The sequence below is a fragment of the Lepus europaeus genome, chromosome 14, assembly GCF_033115175.1.
Source record: "Lepus europaeus isolate LE1 chromosome 14, mLepTim1.pri, whole genome shotgun sequence".
Taxonomy (NCBI): domain Eukaryota; kingdom Metazoa; phylum Chordata; class Mammalia; order Lagomorpha; family Leporidae; genus Lepus; species Lepus europaeus.
Genome location: NC_084840.1, coordinates 69,328,905 through 69,345,197, shown reverse-complemented (window position 1 = coordinate 69,345,197; position 16,293 = coordinate 69,328,905). Strand labels below are relative to the sequence as shown.

The 16,293-nt window shown below is 39.6% G+C and overlaps 1 protein-coding gene and 1 non-coding gene across 3 annotated transcripts in view; both read right to left on the bottom strand.

Annotated features, from left to right (window-relative positions):
* The window catches only part of UPF2 (UPF2 regulator of nonsense mediated mRNA decay), a 131,165-nt gene that overhangs the window by 102,097 nt on the left and 12,775 nt on the right, over positions 1 to 16,293 (bottom strand). For both annotated transcript variants that reach the window (XM_062210910.1, XM_062210911.1), the window contains exons 3-4: positions 13,292 to 14,071; positions 542 to 702 (exon numbers count right to left, since the gene is read on the bottom strand). In XM_062210910.1, coding sequence (XP_062066894.1) covers positions 542 to 702; positions 13,292 to 14,071 — 941 coding nt within the window. The remainder of the gene's footprint in view (positions 1 to 541; positions 703 to 13,291; positions 14,072 to 16,293) is intronic.
* Positions 5,751 to 5,933, bottom strand: LOC133774064 (U2 spliceosomal RNA). The gene has a single exon (XR_009868041.1). It is a non-coding gene; the product is annotated as a U2 spliceosomal RNA (small nuclear RNA).

Below are 16,293 nucleotides of genomic sequence, written 5' to 3'. Positions count from 1 at the left end.
TATTTGGCATACAAAAATTAGCAGAAATAAATATTTAAAGCTAAGTAAATAAATAAAAAAAGGAGCCAGGGAGGTGGTGTGGAAGGTTAAGCAACTACCTGCAGCGCTAGCATCCCATATGGGTGGCCATTTGGGGAGTGAACCAGGGGACAGAAGATGTCTCTCTGTAACTCTGCCTTTCAAATAAATAAATAAATCTTAAAAAAAAAAAAAAAAGCTTCACTGTAGACCCACTAAATAGTTCCTTTAAAAAAAAATGGTCCCTGTTGGATAAGACACCAATTACACAAGAACTTAAAGGAATTAACCATAACATCAACTGTACTAATTATCATTCTCTTATTAAAGTCTTTTCCTTTCAGGGATGCATTTTAAGTAGTTTTTTAAGGTTATTATTTGTTCTTAATACCATTCTTTAATTTAAAAAACTTCTAAACCATTCTCGAAACTTTTATTCTCAATAATACACATGTGACAAGCTTAAAAGTAAGTGGCAGTGCATATTTAAACATCAGAGGGTTTGTTTTTAAGGATATCTCACCTTCTGGTGTTGGTTTGTCCTGAGGAAGATCTGGCATATTTTCATCCAAAAGATCTGCTAAGGACTGCGAATTTGCCAGCAGTTTCTGATAAGACATAGCGAATTCTTCATACTGTTTATGTCTGTCTTCACTTAGCTCTCCTTTAGAATGAAGAATACGCCTAAAAACAAATGATTAAATAATCTCATAATCTTAAAAAAGTACACTTGTGTCCCATGGAATTTGATTTTATCACAAAATTTAACATATTCTATACCAATTTATGTTCATTACCTAATATTTTAAAAATAATTTGAAAAGCAAAATAAATAACAAAATCACACAGGCAATTAAATTTCAACACTGGTTCCTCAAATAAAATTAGAAATGCCTGCAGAAATATACTAAAAGTATACTACTGAGTAATTTTGTTTACTATTTATTTAATAATTTTTAAATTAGTATTGTTTGTCATAATCCCCTCGAAGACAGCTAACTAAAAGTATTTAATGCAACTAGACAAATTACTTTTTCAAAAGCACCAAATTATAGAAAGAATCAGATATTCTTAAACCTGCAAGATGATGAGTCAGAAATACCGTATTAACTATACACCACTAAGGAAATTAGTATTTTCCTACTGCCATCCCCCCTACAAACATAACACAGTTACAATGTCTAAAACAACCACACAAGTCATTTTTTAAAAATAACAGGTTTTGAACAAGTTCAAAAACAAGATAATCAGTCATCTTCAAACTCCCATAATGACTTAAGACTATATTTTTTTTTCTAAAGAGTTATTTATTTATTTGAAAGTCAGAGTTACAAAGAGAGAAGAGAGGTAGCGAGAGAGAGGTCTTCCATCCACTGGTTCACTCCCCAATTGGCTGCAATGGCCGGAGCTGCGCCGATCCCGAAGCCAGGAGCCAGGAGCCTCCTCCAGGTCTTCCCACGTGGGTGCAGAGGCCCAAGGACTTGGGCCACTTCTACTGCTTTCCCTGGCCATAGCAGCAGAGAACTGCATCAGAAGTGGAGCAGCTGGGACTTGAAACAGTGGCTTTACCCACTATGCCACAGCATCGGCCCCAAGATTTGAAAAAGCCCTTATCTTCCATTTACCAACTCTTCATCAACCAAATAGGAACTGGCTGTTTATCCATATAACAAACATTAACTGAACAAACTACTACCTCAAGGCCAGGCTACCTGGAAACACAGGAATACCACTCTCCCACTTTGCAACTGTATACAAGTAAGTCACTGATTATCACAATGCAAAACTATTAGAAAATACCAAAATATGTAAGTCAAATAAAAGTATAAATGGTTGTATAAATGGTAGAGACTTCTGTAACTAGACACAATTTTTCCCACATTAAATATTTATGTGGTAGTATACTATCTGATATTTATAAATCACAATGCAAATTATAATGGTTTCAAAAAAAATCAATGATAATCTATAAAGTCACTTTCAAAAGTAATACTTGGAAGTTTTTATTCCTTGTCCTTTGAATGTTCTTGCAAATAATGAAGTAAATAAGGGATTTTGTGTGATATGGTTTACCTTCTTCAAAGTTACAAAAAATAAAGTGGGAAAATTAGCCTATACTTACTCTCCAGTTAGTTGGAGCAATTTCCCAAATTCCTTGTAGCCTAGACCCACCCAACTGGCACAACAAATTAGAGAAGGAACAAGGGATGTCAGGGAAAAAAAAAAGTTAGTTTAAAAAAAGAATTCCTCAGTGAATAATTATATTTTAATGGACAGAACAATGATCAAAAGTCAAGTCCCAGATTGTTACTGAGAATTTTATTATTTCTTTTTAAGTTCTAAAGTAATGTTGCCCCTTGTCATTAGAATTTTGAAATCTCTTAGAACCATTATTATTCCTTTTAACATAATCTGCTTCCTGAGTAAACTCCAGTTTTTTAATCAATTAACATTTGTCCTAATAACACACTGAAGATATTTAAAAGCAAAGCAGCCTACTTTTGAGAATTTATTTGAATCATTCAATTTAATCTTAAAGATATTTTTTTAAAAAACTTCTAAAATGACTTTATTAAAATGATTTTTTAGAAAAACAAAAGTATTTGAAAGGCAGCAAGACAGACAGGTCTCTTTCATCCACTGATTGACTCCCCAAATGTCCACAACAACTTGAGATAGGAGCAGGACTGGGATTCAAACCCAGGCACTCTGATATGGGATGCAGGCCTCCCAACTAGTGTCTTAACCACTAGGCCAAACTCCTGTCCTGAGGACTTCTGATATATATATACAGTAGCAAAGTGATCAGAACAGAAAATATACAGTCAAGAGCCGGCACAGCAGGTTAAGCAGCTGCTTGTCCCAACAGCACCCCATACTGGAGCACCACCTGTTCATGTCCCAGCCATCCAGCTTCCTGCTAATGGGAAAGGAGCAGAAGATGGCCCAAGTACTTGGGACCCTACCACCCTGGATAGAGTTCCTGGCTCCTGGCTTCAGCCTAGCCCAAACCTGGCTGTCCTATTTGGGAAGTGAAGCAGCAGATGGAAGACGCCTCCCTTTTTCTCTCACTTGCTCTCTCTCAGTCACTCTGTCCCTCAAATATATAACAGGGGCCAGTGCTGTGGCACAGATTAATCTACTGCCTGTTGATTTGGCATCCCATATTGGAGTAACAATTCAAGACAGCTGCTCTGCTTCCAATCCAGCACAATCTATAGGGGAGACCTGGATAAAGCTCCTGGCTTTGTCCTGACCCAGCCACAGCTCTTGTGGCCATTAGAGAACTGAACCAACAAAGCTATCTTTTCTCTCTCCATCTGTCTTTCAAATAAATAAAATACATCTTTAAAAAAAAAGTTGTCCTCCAGCCATCAACCTCATTTTTAATTATTTGCCTGGGATTTTGTGTTGCATCAATTAAAAGTAATCTAATTCTATGATGGTTCACTGTGTCTGCATTCCATTTCCTCTCCAGTCCTATCAGAACCAAACTGAAATTTGAAAAAGCTTCCTTGTCCTCTCCCACATCTCAATCCCACGATCAAATTCTTTTAACAGCATTAATTCACCTTACTGCTTATATGTGCTTATTCACTAATCAATGAGATCTGTACTCAGGAAAAAAACTTAAAAATTGCCATTGGTTTGTTTTCTAACTGTAATATTTGGTAAATTCTTGGTACACAGGATAAAACAAATAGAATTATCAATTATTAGAGACAATTTATGTAGTCACTTATCTTTTCCTTGATCATTTATTAACATACATTAACTGAACATCTAAATCCATAGCTAAGACTTAAAGCAGGGAAATAATCCATCACAGGTGTTTGAACAGATATAAATCCTAGAATTATTTAGAAATTCCCATCAAATTCAAGGGAAGGGCCAGTGTTGTGGAACAGTGGGTTAAGCCACCATCTACAGTGCTGGCATCCCATATGGGCATCAGTCTGACTCCCTGCTAATGCACCTGGGAAAGCATCAGAGGATGGCTCATGTCCTTGGGCTCCTGCACTCATGTGGGAGATCAGGAAGAAGCTCCGGGCTTTGGCCTGGCCCAACCCTGGCTGTTTTGGCCACTAGAGAACCAGAGAATGGAAGGTGTGTCTCTCTGTCTCCCTCCTCTCTTCTCTAACTAATTCAATTAAATAAATAAATCTTGAAAAAAAAAATTCAAGTGAAATATTTTCTGTATATACTATATATTTTTTTCTTCTAACTATGAAGTTCATACAAAAAGACTAAATTTTTTTTAGAAAACTTGGATGAGGGAACTAACAACACACTTGACCACAGAGCATCCCTTCTTTACGTCATTGTTAAAAAAAGCCACACCTCACCAAGATTCATTTTAAAAAATTCAAGGCAATGTATTACTAAAATTACAAGCAAAATCAAGCTGAAGAGATGATTTACCACATATCATTTTAATTACCATCTTTTTAGAAATACATCTATTACATAAAGTTGAACTGAAACTTTTTTTTGACAGGCAGAGTTAGACAGTGAGAGAGAGAGAGAGACAGAGAGAAAGGTCTTCCTTTTCTGCTGGTTTACTTCCCAAGTGGCCGGCACTTCGCCTATCTGAAGCCAGGTGCTTCTTCCTGGTCTCCCATGCGGTTGCAGGGCCCAAGCACTTGGGCCATCCTCCACTGCACTCCCTGGCCACAGCAGAGAGCTGGCCTGGAAGAGGGGCAACCGGGACAGGATCAGTGCCCCGACCGGGACTAGAACCCGGTGTGCCGGTGCCGCAAGGCGGAAGATTAGCCTAGTGAGCCGCAGCGCCGGCCCAGATTTTTTTGATAAGGGTTCAAGCAGTAAATATTTTAGTATTTGCAAACCATACAGTCTTTGCTAAAACTACTCAACCCTGCTAACAGAGTACAAAAGCAGCCAGAGAAAATACAAAAACAAATGAGTATGACCATGTTACAATAAATATTTATGGACACTGAAATTTAAATTTCATGTAATTCTCATGCTTCACCAAATATTCTACTTTTGTTTTTCAACCATTTAAAATGATAAAAAATCATTCTTCACTCATGGGTTATAGAAAAATTAGTCATACACTAAATCTGGTCCACAGGTCATAACGTGGCAATCCCTGTCATACCTGAAGTTAACTAAATTAGTGTAACCAAAAACTAGTTCATTCCCTCTCATCATATCACTGCACCATAGGAAGGTGCTAGTACCTTTTCACAGATGTGAAAAACACTGAAAACAAAATCAATTACAAGTGTTTTTCATTATAATAAGAATAGAAAAAGTAGCCTTCCTTAAACCAACATGAGACATTACTGTCTGGGAGCATCTCCAAGACACATTAATCCTTGATTTGTGGAGTGTTACTTTTTATTTTGCTTGTTAACTATTTACTTGAAAGTCAGAGACAGATGGACACAGAGAGAGGTTCCATCCACTGGTCCACTACCCAAATGCCTGCAATGGCCCAGGACCAGACTAGAATCAAAGCCAGAAGTCAGGAACTAGATTTAGGTCTCCCAATTGCTTGAGTGAACACTGCTGGCTCTCAAGATCTGCATTAGCAGATGGCTGGAGTCAGGACCCACAGGTACTGAACCTAGGTATCTTTAATACTGGGCTCCAGCAACTTAACCAGCATAGTAACGCTAAGCTGAAAACCTGCGCCTGTACAGTGTTTCTTATGTTACCAATTTAATATTGTAAAACTGACAGAAAATATCAAACAGAACTTTCATGAATCATGCACTGTATCTCCAACACCAGGACGACGCACAGAGTGGATGGAGCAAGCTTCTATTCCAACTTCCTGCTCCAAAAATCCATTTAATATACTGTCTTCGGATAGAGGACATATCAGATATTAAACTGGTTAAGAACAGATACTACACTTGATCTTAGCCAAAAGGCCAAGAAGAGATCACACTGTTTCTTTTAAGAAAATGATGAATGCCTCACAAAATCCTAGTATTTAAAGACATAATTGTATTTTTAGAGTTTTCTTTTCCATTTTTATTTTTACTGTGACATTTCTGCCACATCTTTCACTTTGTATAGTTTACTTAGTTGCTTTGTGTTCTTAAAAAATGAATTTTGGGAGTTGGTACTATGGCATAACAGGTTAAGCCCTCAGCTCTGGTGCCGGCATCCCATATGGGCTCCGGTTTGAGTCCAGCACGGTGCGCCAGCCGAAGCGCGCCAGCCGCGGCAGCCATTGGAGGGTGAACCAACGGCAAAGGAAGGCCTTTCTCTCTGTCTCTCTCTCTCTCACTGTCCACTCTGCCTGTCAAAAATAAAAATAAAAATAAAATTTAAAAAAAAATAGAACAAACATATGGCCAAAATCTGGAAAAACTGATCAACAAGTAGAGCAAACAAAAACTAATGGCTTTACATTTCATCTTCTTCAACATTTTATCAAATATTCATATAAACTTGATTAGAATTAACTTAATTTCTTTTGGTTTCATTTTAGTTAATTTGGTTATGAATATTTTATAATTTGTGAACAGACATTATAACATAGTTAAGCATTACTGTACCCATTTGAATCTTAAGCTCCTATGACAAAGTCATTTAAAGCAAATTATAGAATATTTAAGGGGTAACAATTCTAGAGCTCTTACAACATTGTTAGAGACTCCTTCAGTCAAAAGTATGATAAAGTAGCATTTACTACTGCTTACATACTACCAACTGGTCAAACATCCTACCTGTAAGACAAGGTACACCTCACCTGGAAGAAAAGTAAAAGTAAAAGCAACACTATTTAGTTTAAAGCTGGTATGTTTTCAAATTTCAACACTGGTAAATTAACACCTTATGAATTTACATTAGTCAAAGAAACCTCTGATTTTACTAACAATGGGGTGAGGAAAAAGTCTGCACTGTACATATATTTACTAAACTTCAAATCAAATCACTTACTGCTGTTGGACTGAGCATACAATCATGAAGATACTAACTCACAGATGTTGAAGAGAAATTTGCCATCATTTCCATCAATTCGGGAGAAAAAAAGAAATTAGGACACTTCAGGGGCTGGTGCTGTGGCATAGCAGGTAAAGCCACTACAGCCTGCAGTGCCGGCATCCCATATGGGCACTGGTTGGAGTCCTTGATGCTCCACTTCCGATCCAGCTCTCTGCTATGGCTTGGGAAAGCAGCAGAGGATGGTCCAAGTCCTTGGGCCCTGCACCCACCTGAGAGACCAGGAAGAAGCTCCTGGCTCTGGAGTGGTCCAGCTCTAGCCATTGCAGCCATTTAGGGAGTGAACCAGCAGATGGAAGACCTCTCTCTCTCTCTCTCTCTACTTCTGCAACTCTGCCTTTCAAATAAATAAATCTTCAAAAAAAAAAAAAGAAAGAAAGAAAGAAAGAAATTAGGATACTTCAGATTATTCAAGTAAGAATTCTGACTTAATATCTGAATCCATGATTTCACCACACTGGAAAAAACAATTCCATTACATTGTTATATCCAATCAAAATTAAGTAATTTCTTCAACCAGGTTTTACCAAACGTCCAAAAAATACTAACAAATAAGACCTCTACATTTCAAAGCACAAAGCATTTCCAAGCATAAAATAAGAACAATGAACCTAAGAAAAGGCAAAACTAAGATACTGGCTATTTCTAAATATTTTCAAAAATGTAACTCCTCAGATCGTTTAACCAAAATATGATAAAAATTAAGTACTAACCATTTATACATTCATACTTATTAGAATTCACCCAATTGTTATCGCTTACTTGTAACAGCAAATCTCTCAGGCGCCTAGAAACAATACTAGCTATCCAATATGTACAATATAATTCAGATAATATGATAATGGTTAGAAGACTCAGTAAGTCTCAACCACAGCCTTCATTCATTCATTCATTACAATGTCTTTATGAAAGTACCAGAGATTTTACTAACATATATGTAAAAATTGGTTGAATAAGTTTTAAGTGTAGATTTTAATGAGTACAGATCATAATCTCTATTTTCCAATGTAATTAAAACAACCAACAGCATCTAGGACTCCTAGACTGAAAATGACACAGTGCATGTGATCTTAAGACACTGAATAAAAGCTTAAAGAAATTTACATTTAAATTTAAATATCAGCTTGCTTGATACTTAGTTTTCTACCATTACCCAACCAAGAGAAACATTACTCTGAAAAACTACTGCTCGATTTATTTCCATGATACAGAAAAACCTCAAACCTCCACTGGGAGGAAGAAACTCTCAGAAACTGACATTCCAGCAGCTTACTATAATGTACTCTCCTTGAAAACTAGTAATGGGCCAAGTAGGGATTCTGCACTAACACAGTCTTCACACTTTTCTGGCTCAGTCAGATATCTGCATTTTCACCATATAGGCTGCTCAGGTTGAAAGTTCTCCTAAGGCATATGGGATTTACCAAGCCATGTGTCAACTGTTTTCTATATGGTGATTAAAATTTTCACATCCCCCAAATTATTACATCTAATTAGTCTTCCATGATAAAATGACTGCCATGATGCTAAGGTCAGTTTACACAAGAAAATAATCTTCTCTGATAACCATATATTTAATAGTTTCTTATCAAAGTGTCTACAAGTTTCTAGGGAAAGCCTTCGCTGCTGGGCTCTTAACACTACATTCTGTTCAAAACTTTTATTAAAGACTTTATCAAAGCTAAACATGGCCAGCAGGTAAGTATCATTAATAATACATAAGTAATCAACAATCAAAATGATCACATAAGGCTCAAATTGCCAAAAGCAAATAAATAGTTTTAAAAAGGTGTGGAAGCATGCATCCAGGCTTAAAAAATTCTTACCACAGGCAAGCATTTGGCTCAGGGGTTAAGATGTTGCTTGTGGAGCTGGCACTACGGCACAGCGGGTTGAAGCCCTGGGCCTGCAGCACCAGCATCCCATATGGGCACCGGTTCCAGTCCCAGTTGCTCCACTTCCTTGTTAATGCACCTGGGGAAGCAGTAGAGGATGGCCCGAGTCCTTGGGCTCCTGCACCCATGTAGAAGACCCAGAAGAAGCTCCTGGCTCCTGGCTTTGGATTGGCTCAGCTCTGGCTGTTGAGGTCATTTGGGGAGTAAACCAGCGAATGGAAGACCTCTCCCTCTCTCTACCTCTTTGTGCAACTCTTACAAATCAAATAAAAATAAATCTAAAAAAAAAAAAAAAAAAAAAAAGATTCTGCTTGTGACATCCATATCTCCTTTCAGACTGCCTGGGTTCAAATCCTGGCTTCAGTTCTGATCCAGCCTGATATGCAGAAGGTGATAGACAAAATACTTGGGTCCTGGGGCTAGCACTGTGGCTCAGCAGGTTAAAGCTATGGCCTGCACTGCCAGCATTGCATATGGACACTGGTTCATGTCCTAACTGCTCCACTTCCAATCCAACTCCCTGCTAATGCACCTGGGAAAGCAGCAGAGGGTGGCCCAATGCTTGGGCCTCTGCACCCAAGTGGGAAACCTGGAAGAAGCTCCCGGCTCCTAACTTTAGCCTGGCCCAGCCATGGCGGTTGTGAACATTTGGGGAGTGAACCAGTGGATAGAATATGTCTCTCCTTCTCTCTCTCTGTAACTCTACCTTTCTACCTTTCAAATAAAAAAAAAAAAAAAACTTAAAAAAACAAAACAAACAAGCAAAAAAACTTGGCTCCCTGCCACACATGTAAAGAGACCTGAATTGAATTCTGGGCTCCTGGTTTCAGCCTGGCCCAGCCCAGATGTTGCAGGCATCTGGGGGAGTGAATCAGCAGATCAAAGAAATAAGAGGAAATTTATTTCAAAGGAAAACTAATCTTTTTAAAAATTTTTTGGCCGGCGCCGTGGCTCAACAGGCTAATCCTCCGCCTTGCGGCGCCGGCACACCGGGTTCTAGTCCCGGTCGGGGCACCGATCCTGTCCCGGTTGCCCCTCTTCCAGGCCAGCTCTCTGCTGTGGCCAGGGAGTGCAGTGGAGGATGGCCCAAGTGTTTGGGCTCTGCACCCCATGGGAGACCAGGAGAAGCACCTGGCTCCTGCCATCGGAACAGCGCGGTGCGCCGGCCGCAGCGCGCTACCGCGGCGGCCATTAGAGGGTGAACCAACGGCAAAGGAAGACCTTTCTCTCTGTCTCTCTCTCTCTCACTGTCCACTCTGCCTGTCAAAAAGAAAAAAAAAAAAAAAAAAATTTTTTTTCTGTTTTTAAATTTTATTTTATTTAACTAATTCAAGGTGAACAGCTGGCATGGCAGTAGTTCATTTGAGAAATCATGCCTCAGTTGTAAATAAGTAATAAAAAGTCAAAAGAATGGGGCAAGAATTTGGCTAAGAGGTTAAGATACCAGTTAGGATGCCTGCATCCCACACTGGAGAACCTGAGAGGTTCTCCAGCTCTGGCTTCCGACTCCAGGATCCTGCAAATGCTTTCCCTGGGAGGAGCCGTGATGGCTCAAGTACCTGAGTTCCTCCCAACCTGGCAGAGACCTGGATTGAGTTCCTGGCTACCAACGTCAGCCTCAGCTCAGGCCCAGCTGCATGTATCTGGTCAGTGAAACAGTATATAGGAGTGAGCAAATAAGCAAGCTCTCTGTGCCGCTGCCTCTAAAATAAGTAAAATCAGAGGAAAAAAAGTCCAAAGAATGACAAGGCACTATTAAAGGTAAAGCCATTTTAGGTCACTGAAACAAATGTCCTAAGGATAGTGAAGTATCTGGAAATGAATGCGCAAACTGAAGGAATGGGAAGTATTTAGCCTGAAAGTGTCTTAGCAAGAGTAGAGGGACTACAGCTTCCTGCTGTACAATACAAATAAATGAGATACCATCACGGGAATAAACAAGGACATACATCCTGTACCAGGTTCTCAAACTATCTGTGGCAAAGAACCAAGTTTTACTCCCCATCATTGCCAACATACAGCAAGACCATCAAGGCAATGGAAAATTGCTATAAAATTTCCTACATGCTTACTCAGTTTTAATACTTTATTCACTGTGAACATATAAACAGTTCAAGGCCCTCCACTTTTACTTCACCCATACCAGAAAAAAGAACTAACTCAGAATGAATCGTTAAATTTCAGCTGGATATAACAAAGAATTCCTAGCAAATAGGTGCATTTAACATTGGAATGGTTCAGAGAGTACTTCAGGAGGTAATCAGAGAAAGAATAATGCATCTGCTAAAGGTGATTTGATTTAATCTACTAAGAGTCTACAAAGCCAATAAAAGCTTTGTAGACATATATTACATATTAGTATATATTATATGTAATTGCATGTCACAAATTAATCTTATATACTAATATAATATTAGTATACTTAAAAAAGCAGTTTGATGTATTAGGCAGACTATGAGAAAAGGACGACAAAAATAACAAAGTAAATTATGTAAATTTAATTATTTGATTATGTGAATCATAATTAAGAGTGCCAGCATTGTGGCACAGTGGGTTAAGCCACCACTTGTGATGCCAGAAGCCCAGATTGAACCAGTTCAAGTCCTAGCTGCTCTACTTCTGATCCAGCTTCCTGTTAATGTGCCTGGGAAAGCAGCAGAAGTGGCCCAAGTGCCTGGCCCACTGCACTCACATGGGACACCAGAATGAAGCTCCTGGCTTTGTCTTGGCCCAGCCAAGGCCATTTTGGACATTTGGGGAGTGAAGTAGCAGATGAAAAATCTCTCTCTCCACCTCTCTCTGTAAATCTTCCAAATAGATAAATTTGTTTTAAAAATAATTAAGAAGCCATAAATAAGAGAATTATTAATAATGGATCACTATATTTCTTTTAACTCATTTCTGACTATATAAATACATCTTGAGATTGCCTTTCAAAGTTTAAAACAAGCACCTGTGATTTCTAAAGCACAAAATAAGCATGACAATCTTTTTCTCATTTTTTTAAAAAGAATCATCAATAACACCACTGCCATCTGAAACTCTAATCTCTGAGTAACCATCAGCCACCAGTTTAGCTCCAGTCTCTGCACCTACCTTGACCCAGTATTAACTGTACAACTGGCATACAAAATATGACTCTCTACTCTTCCGGTTAAGCAAATCATCTTCCAATCCTCTCCCACTAAAACCAGTCCTCCCCTACTGTAGACTTCTGGGAATAATTTCTGACCAACATTAATTTCAGATTCTCAACTATATAATTTAAACAGTTGTGAAGTACTTGGTCAAATGCCATTCTTTTTTTTTTTTTTTTTTTTTCTGACAGGCAGAGTGGACAGTGAGAGAGAGAAACAGTAAGGTCTTCCTTTGCCGTTGGTTCACGCTCCAATGGCCGCCGCGGCTGGCACACCGCGCTGATCCTAAGGCAGGAGCCAGGTGCTTCTCCTGGTCTCCCATGGGGGTGCAGGGCCCAAGCACTTGGGCCATCCTCCACTGCACTCCCTGGCCACAGCAGAGAGCTGGCCTGGAAGAGGGGCAACCGGGACAGAATCCGGTGCCCTGACCCGGACTACAAACCGGTGTGCTGGCGCCGCAGGCGGAGGATTAGCCTATTGAGCCGTGGCGCCGGTTAAATGCCATTCTTGATATCTCCTTTCTGCACCCCCTCAGCCCTCCTCCAAACCCATCCTCCACAAAAGCTGACTTAGTGTCCTGCAGCTATATCAGAATCTAGCTTGTTGATCCTTCCCAGGTACCTATACTATATAGCAGTCTACAGTATCTTTTACCAAAGTTGGCCCTTAAATTGGATCTTTATACCAGTAATCAGACACAATCAATTACTCCTCTGGAATTTTAAATGGATAACCCTAGGAAGACTCTTACTATCTCTGTAGTTGCATTCAAGAAGTGTTTTCAGTTAATTTGTACACTATTTCCCAAAATTCTTATCCAAAATAAACAATGAATAATAACTCATTTTCTCAAAACAAGAATCAACAGTGACATCAATATACAAAACAATTGAAGAAAACCTGTTATAGAGGAAGAATATTTGAAACAAACAGAAAGAAACAGTAACAGCTAAGTTAAAGTAACAGTAAAAGAAAATCTTAATATCGAGATTTTAAAATCATGAAAATATCCACAAAACAAAAATCTCCAAATATTTGCCAGATTTCTTTGAAAAATTAGGGGAAAAATCTATTGCAGACACATATTTAAACATGAGTAATCAGAGTATTAAAATTTAAAATTTTCCTGGAATGTTAAGAAATCACCTGTAAGGAGCCCTTTTTCCATAAGTTCTTTCAGTGGCATGAAGACTTTAAACATTTTTAAGAACGAGCTCCAAAATAAATTCTCAATTCTGAGAAACATTTGAAAATCACCTGTTTTGTCTCTCAGTATTCTGGAGCTCCCTGTGGTCCCTTTTCAGGTGTTTGGTCAAAGACGTAAAGTACTCTTTTAAAAGATTCTGGAAAGGCTGTTGTTTCTCTGGACTAATGATCTCACTAGGAGGAAAACTCAAATTAAACTTTTCTGCAGCACTCTTTACTTTCCTTGGTACAAGTCCAGCAATATCATCTCCACAATGTCGACAGAAACTAATCACCACGGAAACATGAGTGTGAGATTCCCGATCAGCATTAATAATATTTTTTAGCTGTTCATATATTAAGGAAAGACCCTCCTTGTCCGTGAAAATCCCAACTATTGTCAATTCCGCAATGAAACGCAAATCAGTTCTTAATTTGGTAATGTTAGGAGTTTTTTCCTCTTTCCTTGCTTCAAAATGTTTTTTCCAGACCTGAAGAAGAGACGGGGCAAAGTCAGCATAGCGCTGGTGAAAGAGAGAGCAAAGGTGCACAGCACAGTTCACATCAGAGATTTTTAACTTTGCTTCCACAATAGAAGCTACAGCTTCTGCAATGTATTTGCTTAAATTCAGGCCATTAAAATCATGGGACAAGGAGTCTCTCTGTTGTTCTGTAATAGTTTTTAGTTTCTTGACAAAAGCAGTGTTTTTCTTCAAACTTGAGTCTAGGCGGCTAAAGAAGTTTTCCTCTGGTCGGTTGTCTGGAGCATTTTGGTTTTTGCTACGAAGTTCCTTTCTTAACTGATGTCGTTCCCAAGCTTCCTGATGAAGCTGAAGGGATTCTTCTTTTTCTCTGTATAAGAAACAAAAATATTTGAAAGCATCACTGATAAATCCAGAGAAAATAATCATCTAGTTATCAGAACTCAAGAGTAACAAAAAAAATGCAAAATGCCTTTTCCCTACTCTTTTTTTTTTTTTTTGGACAGGCAGAGTGGACAGTGAGAGAGACAGAGAGAAAGGTCTTCCTTTTTGCCGTTGGTTCACCCTACAATGGCTGCCGCGGCCAGCGCGCTGCAGCCGGCATACCGCACTGATCCGAAGGCAGGAGCCAGGTGCTTATCCTGGTCTCCCATGGGGTGCAGGGTCCAAGGACTTGGGCCATCCTCCACTGCACTCCCGAGCCATAGCAGAGAGTTGGCCTGGAAGAGGGGCAACCGGGACAGAATCCGGCGCCCCAACCGGGACTAGAACCCGGTGTGCCGGCACCGCAAGGCGGAGGATAAGCCTATTGAGCCGCGGCGCCGGCCCTTTTCCCTACTCTTAAAAGACATTTAATTAATGACATAGGATAATGAGAGTCCAGTATACTGATAATACCAAATGTGGTAGAGAATTTAAATAATTAGATTAAAATTAAAAATCATTCTGCCAGATGGCACCTTCAATGAATAAAACACACAATGGTAAACACAGAAAAGATAAAACATCCTTTGGAAGACTATTAAACATAAGACAAATAAAAGCATTGGGCAAATAGCAAAAAAATGTCTACAAAGAATACTTTGTTAAAGAATAACCACTATAAAAGAATGCACTGAAATGTTTTTGAAGGGCTGGAAAATTGTAGCACAACAGGCTAAGCTACAGTTTCTGACACCAGCATCCTTTACTGGAGTACCAGTTTGTGCCCTGGCTACTTCACTTGCCATTCAACTTCTTGCTAATGTGCCTGGGAAGGCAGAGGAGAATGGTCCAAGTACTTGGGGCCCTGTGTGGGAAAAGTACCAGCATGGAGTTCCAGGCTCCTGGCTTCAGCCAGGCCCAGACTTGGCTGTTGCAGTCATTTGAGGGAGTGAACCAACAGATGAAGTGCTCTGTATATGTGTGTCCCTCTCTGTCGCTCTGCTTTTCAAATAAATAAAAATTATTTTAAAAAAAGGTTTTGAAATAGTATATGTTATTTTCTCTACTCAGCATTAACCAAACTGTGACAAAGTACCTTGCTACGTTTGGGTCTTAAAAACTCAACCATCGGGGCTGGAACTGTGGCATAGTAAGTTAAGCATACACCTGCAGCCCCGGTATCCCAGATGGGCACCATTTGGAGTCCTTACTGCTCCACTTCTGAGCCAGCTCCCTGCCGATGGCCTTGGAAAGCAGCAGAAGATAGCCCAAGTGTCTGTGCCTCTGCATCCATATGGGAGACCCAGAAGAAGCTCCTGGCCCCTGATTGGCCCAGCTCCAGCTGTTGCAGCCGTTTGGAGAGTGAACCAGAGGATGGAAGACCTTTCTTTTCTGTCTGTAACTCTGCCTCTCAAGTAAATAAACAAACCTCAAAAAAAAAAAAAAAAAATCCAACTATGATTTAGAAAATTTGGAAAGAAACCAGAAAACTATCAGATAACAATTTTTAATAAAATGCAATTAAACAGCTTATTCTGGAGGAATAGCTTAAAAACAGAGACTTATGCAACAGCTTCAAATTGCAGAAGTAGTGGGGCCAGTGCTGTGGTGCAGTAGGTTAATCCTCCATCTGCAGCACCGGCATCTCAAATGGGCACCGGTTCTAGTCCCGGCTGCTCCTCTATCAGTCCAGCTCTCTGCTATGGTCTGGGAAAGCAGTAGAAGATGGCCCAAGTCCTTGGGCCCCTGCATGCACATGGGAGACAGGAAAGAAGCACCTGGCTCCTGGCTTCAGATCGGCGGAGCTCCAGCCGTTGCAGCCATTTGGGGAGTGAACCAACGGACAGAAGACCTTTCTCTGTCTCTCCCTCTCACTGTCTATAACTATACCTCTCAAATAAATACATTAAAAAATCTTTTTAAAAAATTGTAGAAGTAGTAAAATAACTTGGGGGAGGGGCGGTGACAGACAGACAACCTGAGTTCAAGAATTCTAAGACACTGGAACATGTAACTTTAAAATATACATCTCTGGAGGTTGGTGTCATGGTGCAGTGGGTAAAGCCCCACCATGATGCCAGCAGCCCATCGGAGCACAAGTTTAAGACTCAGCTGCTCCACTTCCCACCAAGTCCTTGGGCCCCTGCTATCCACATAGGAGACCCAGAA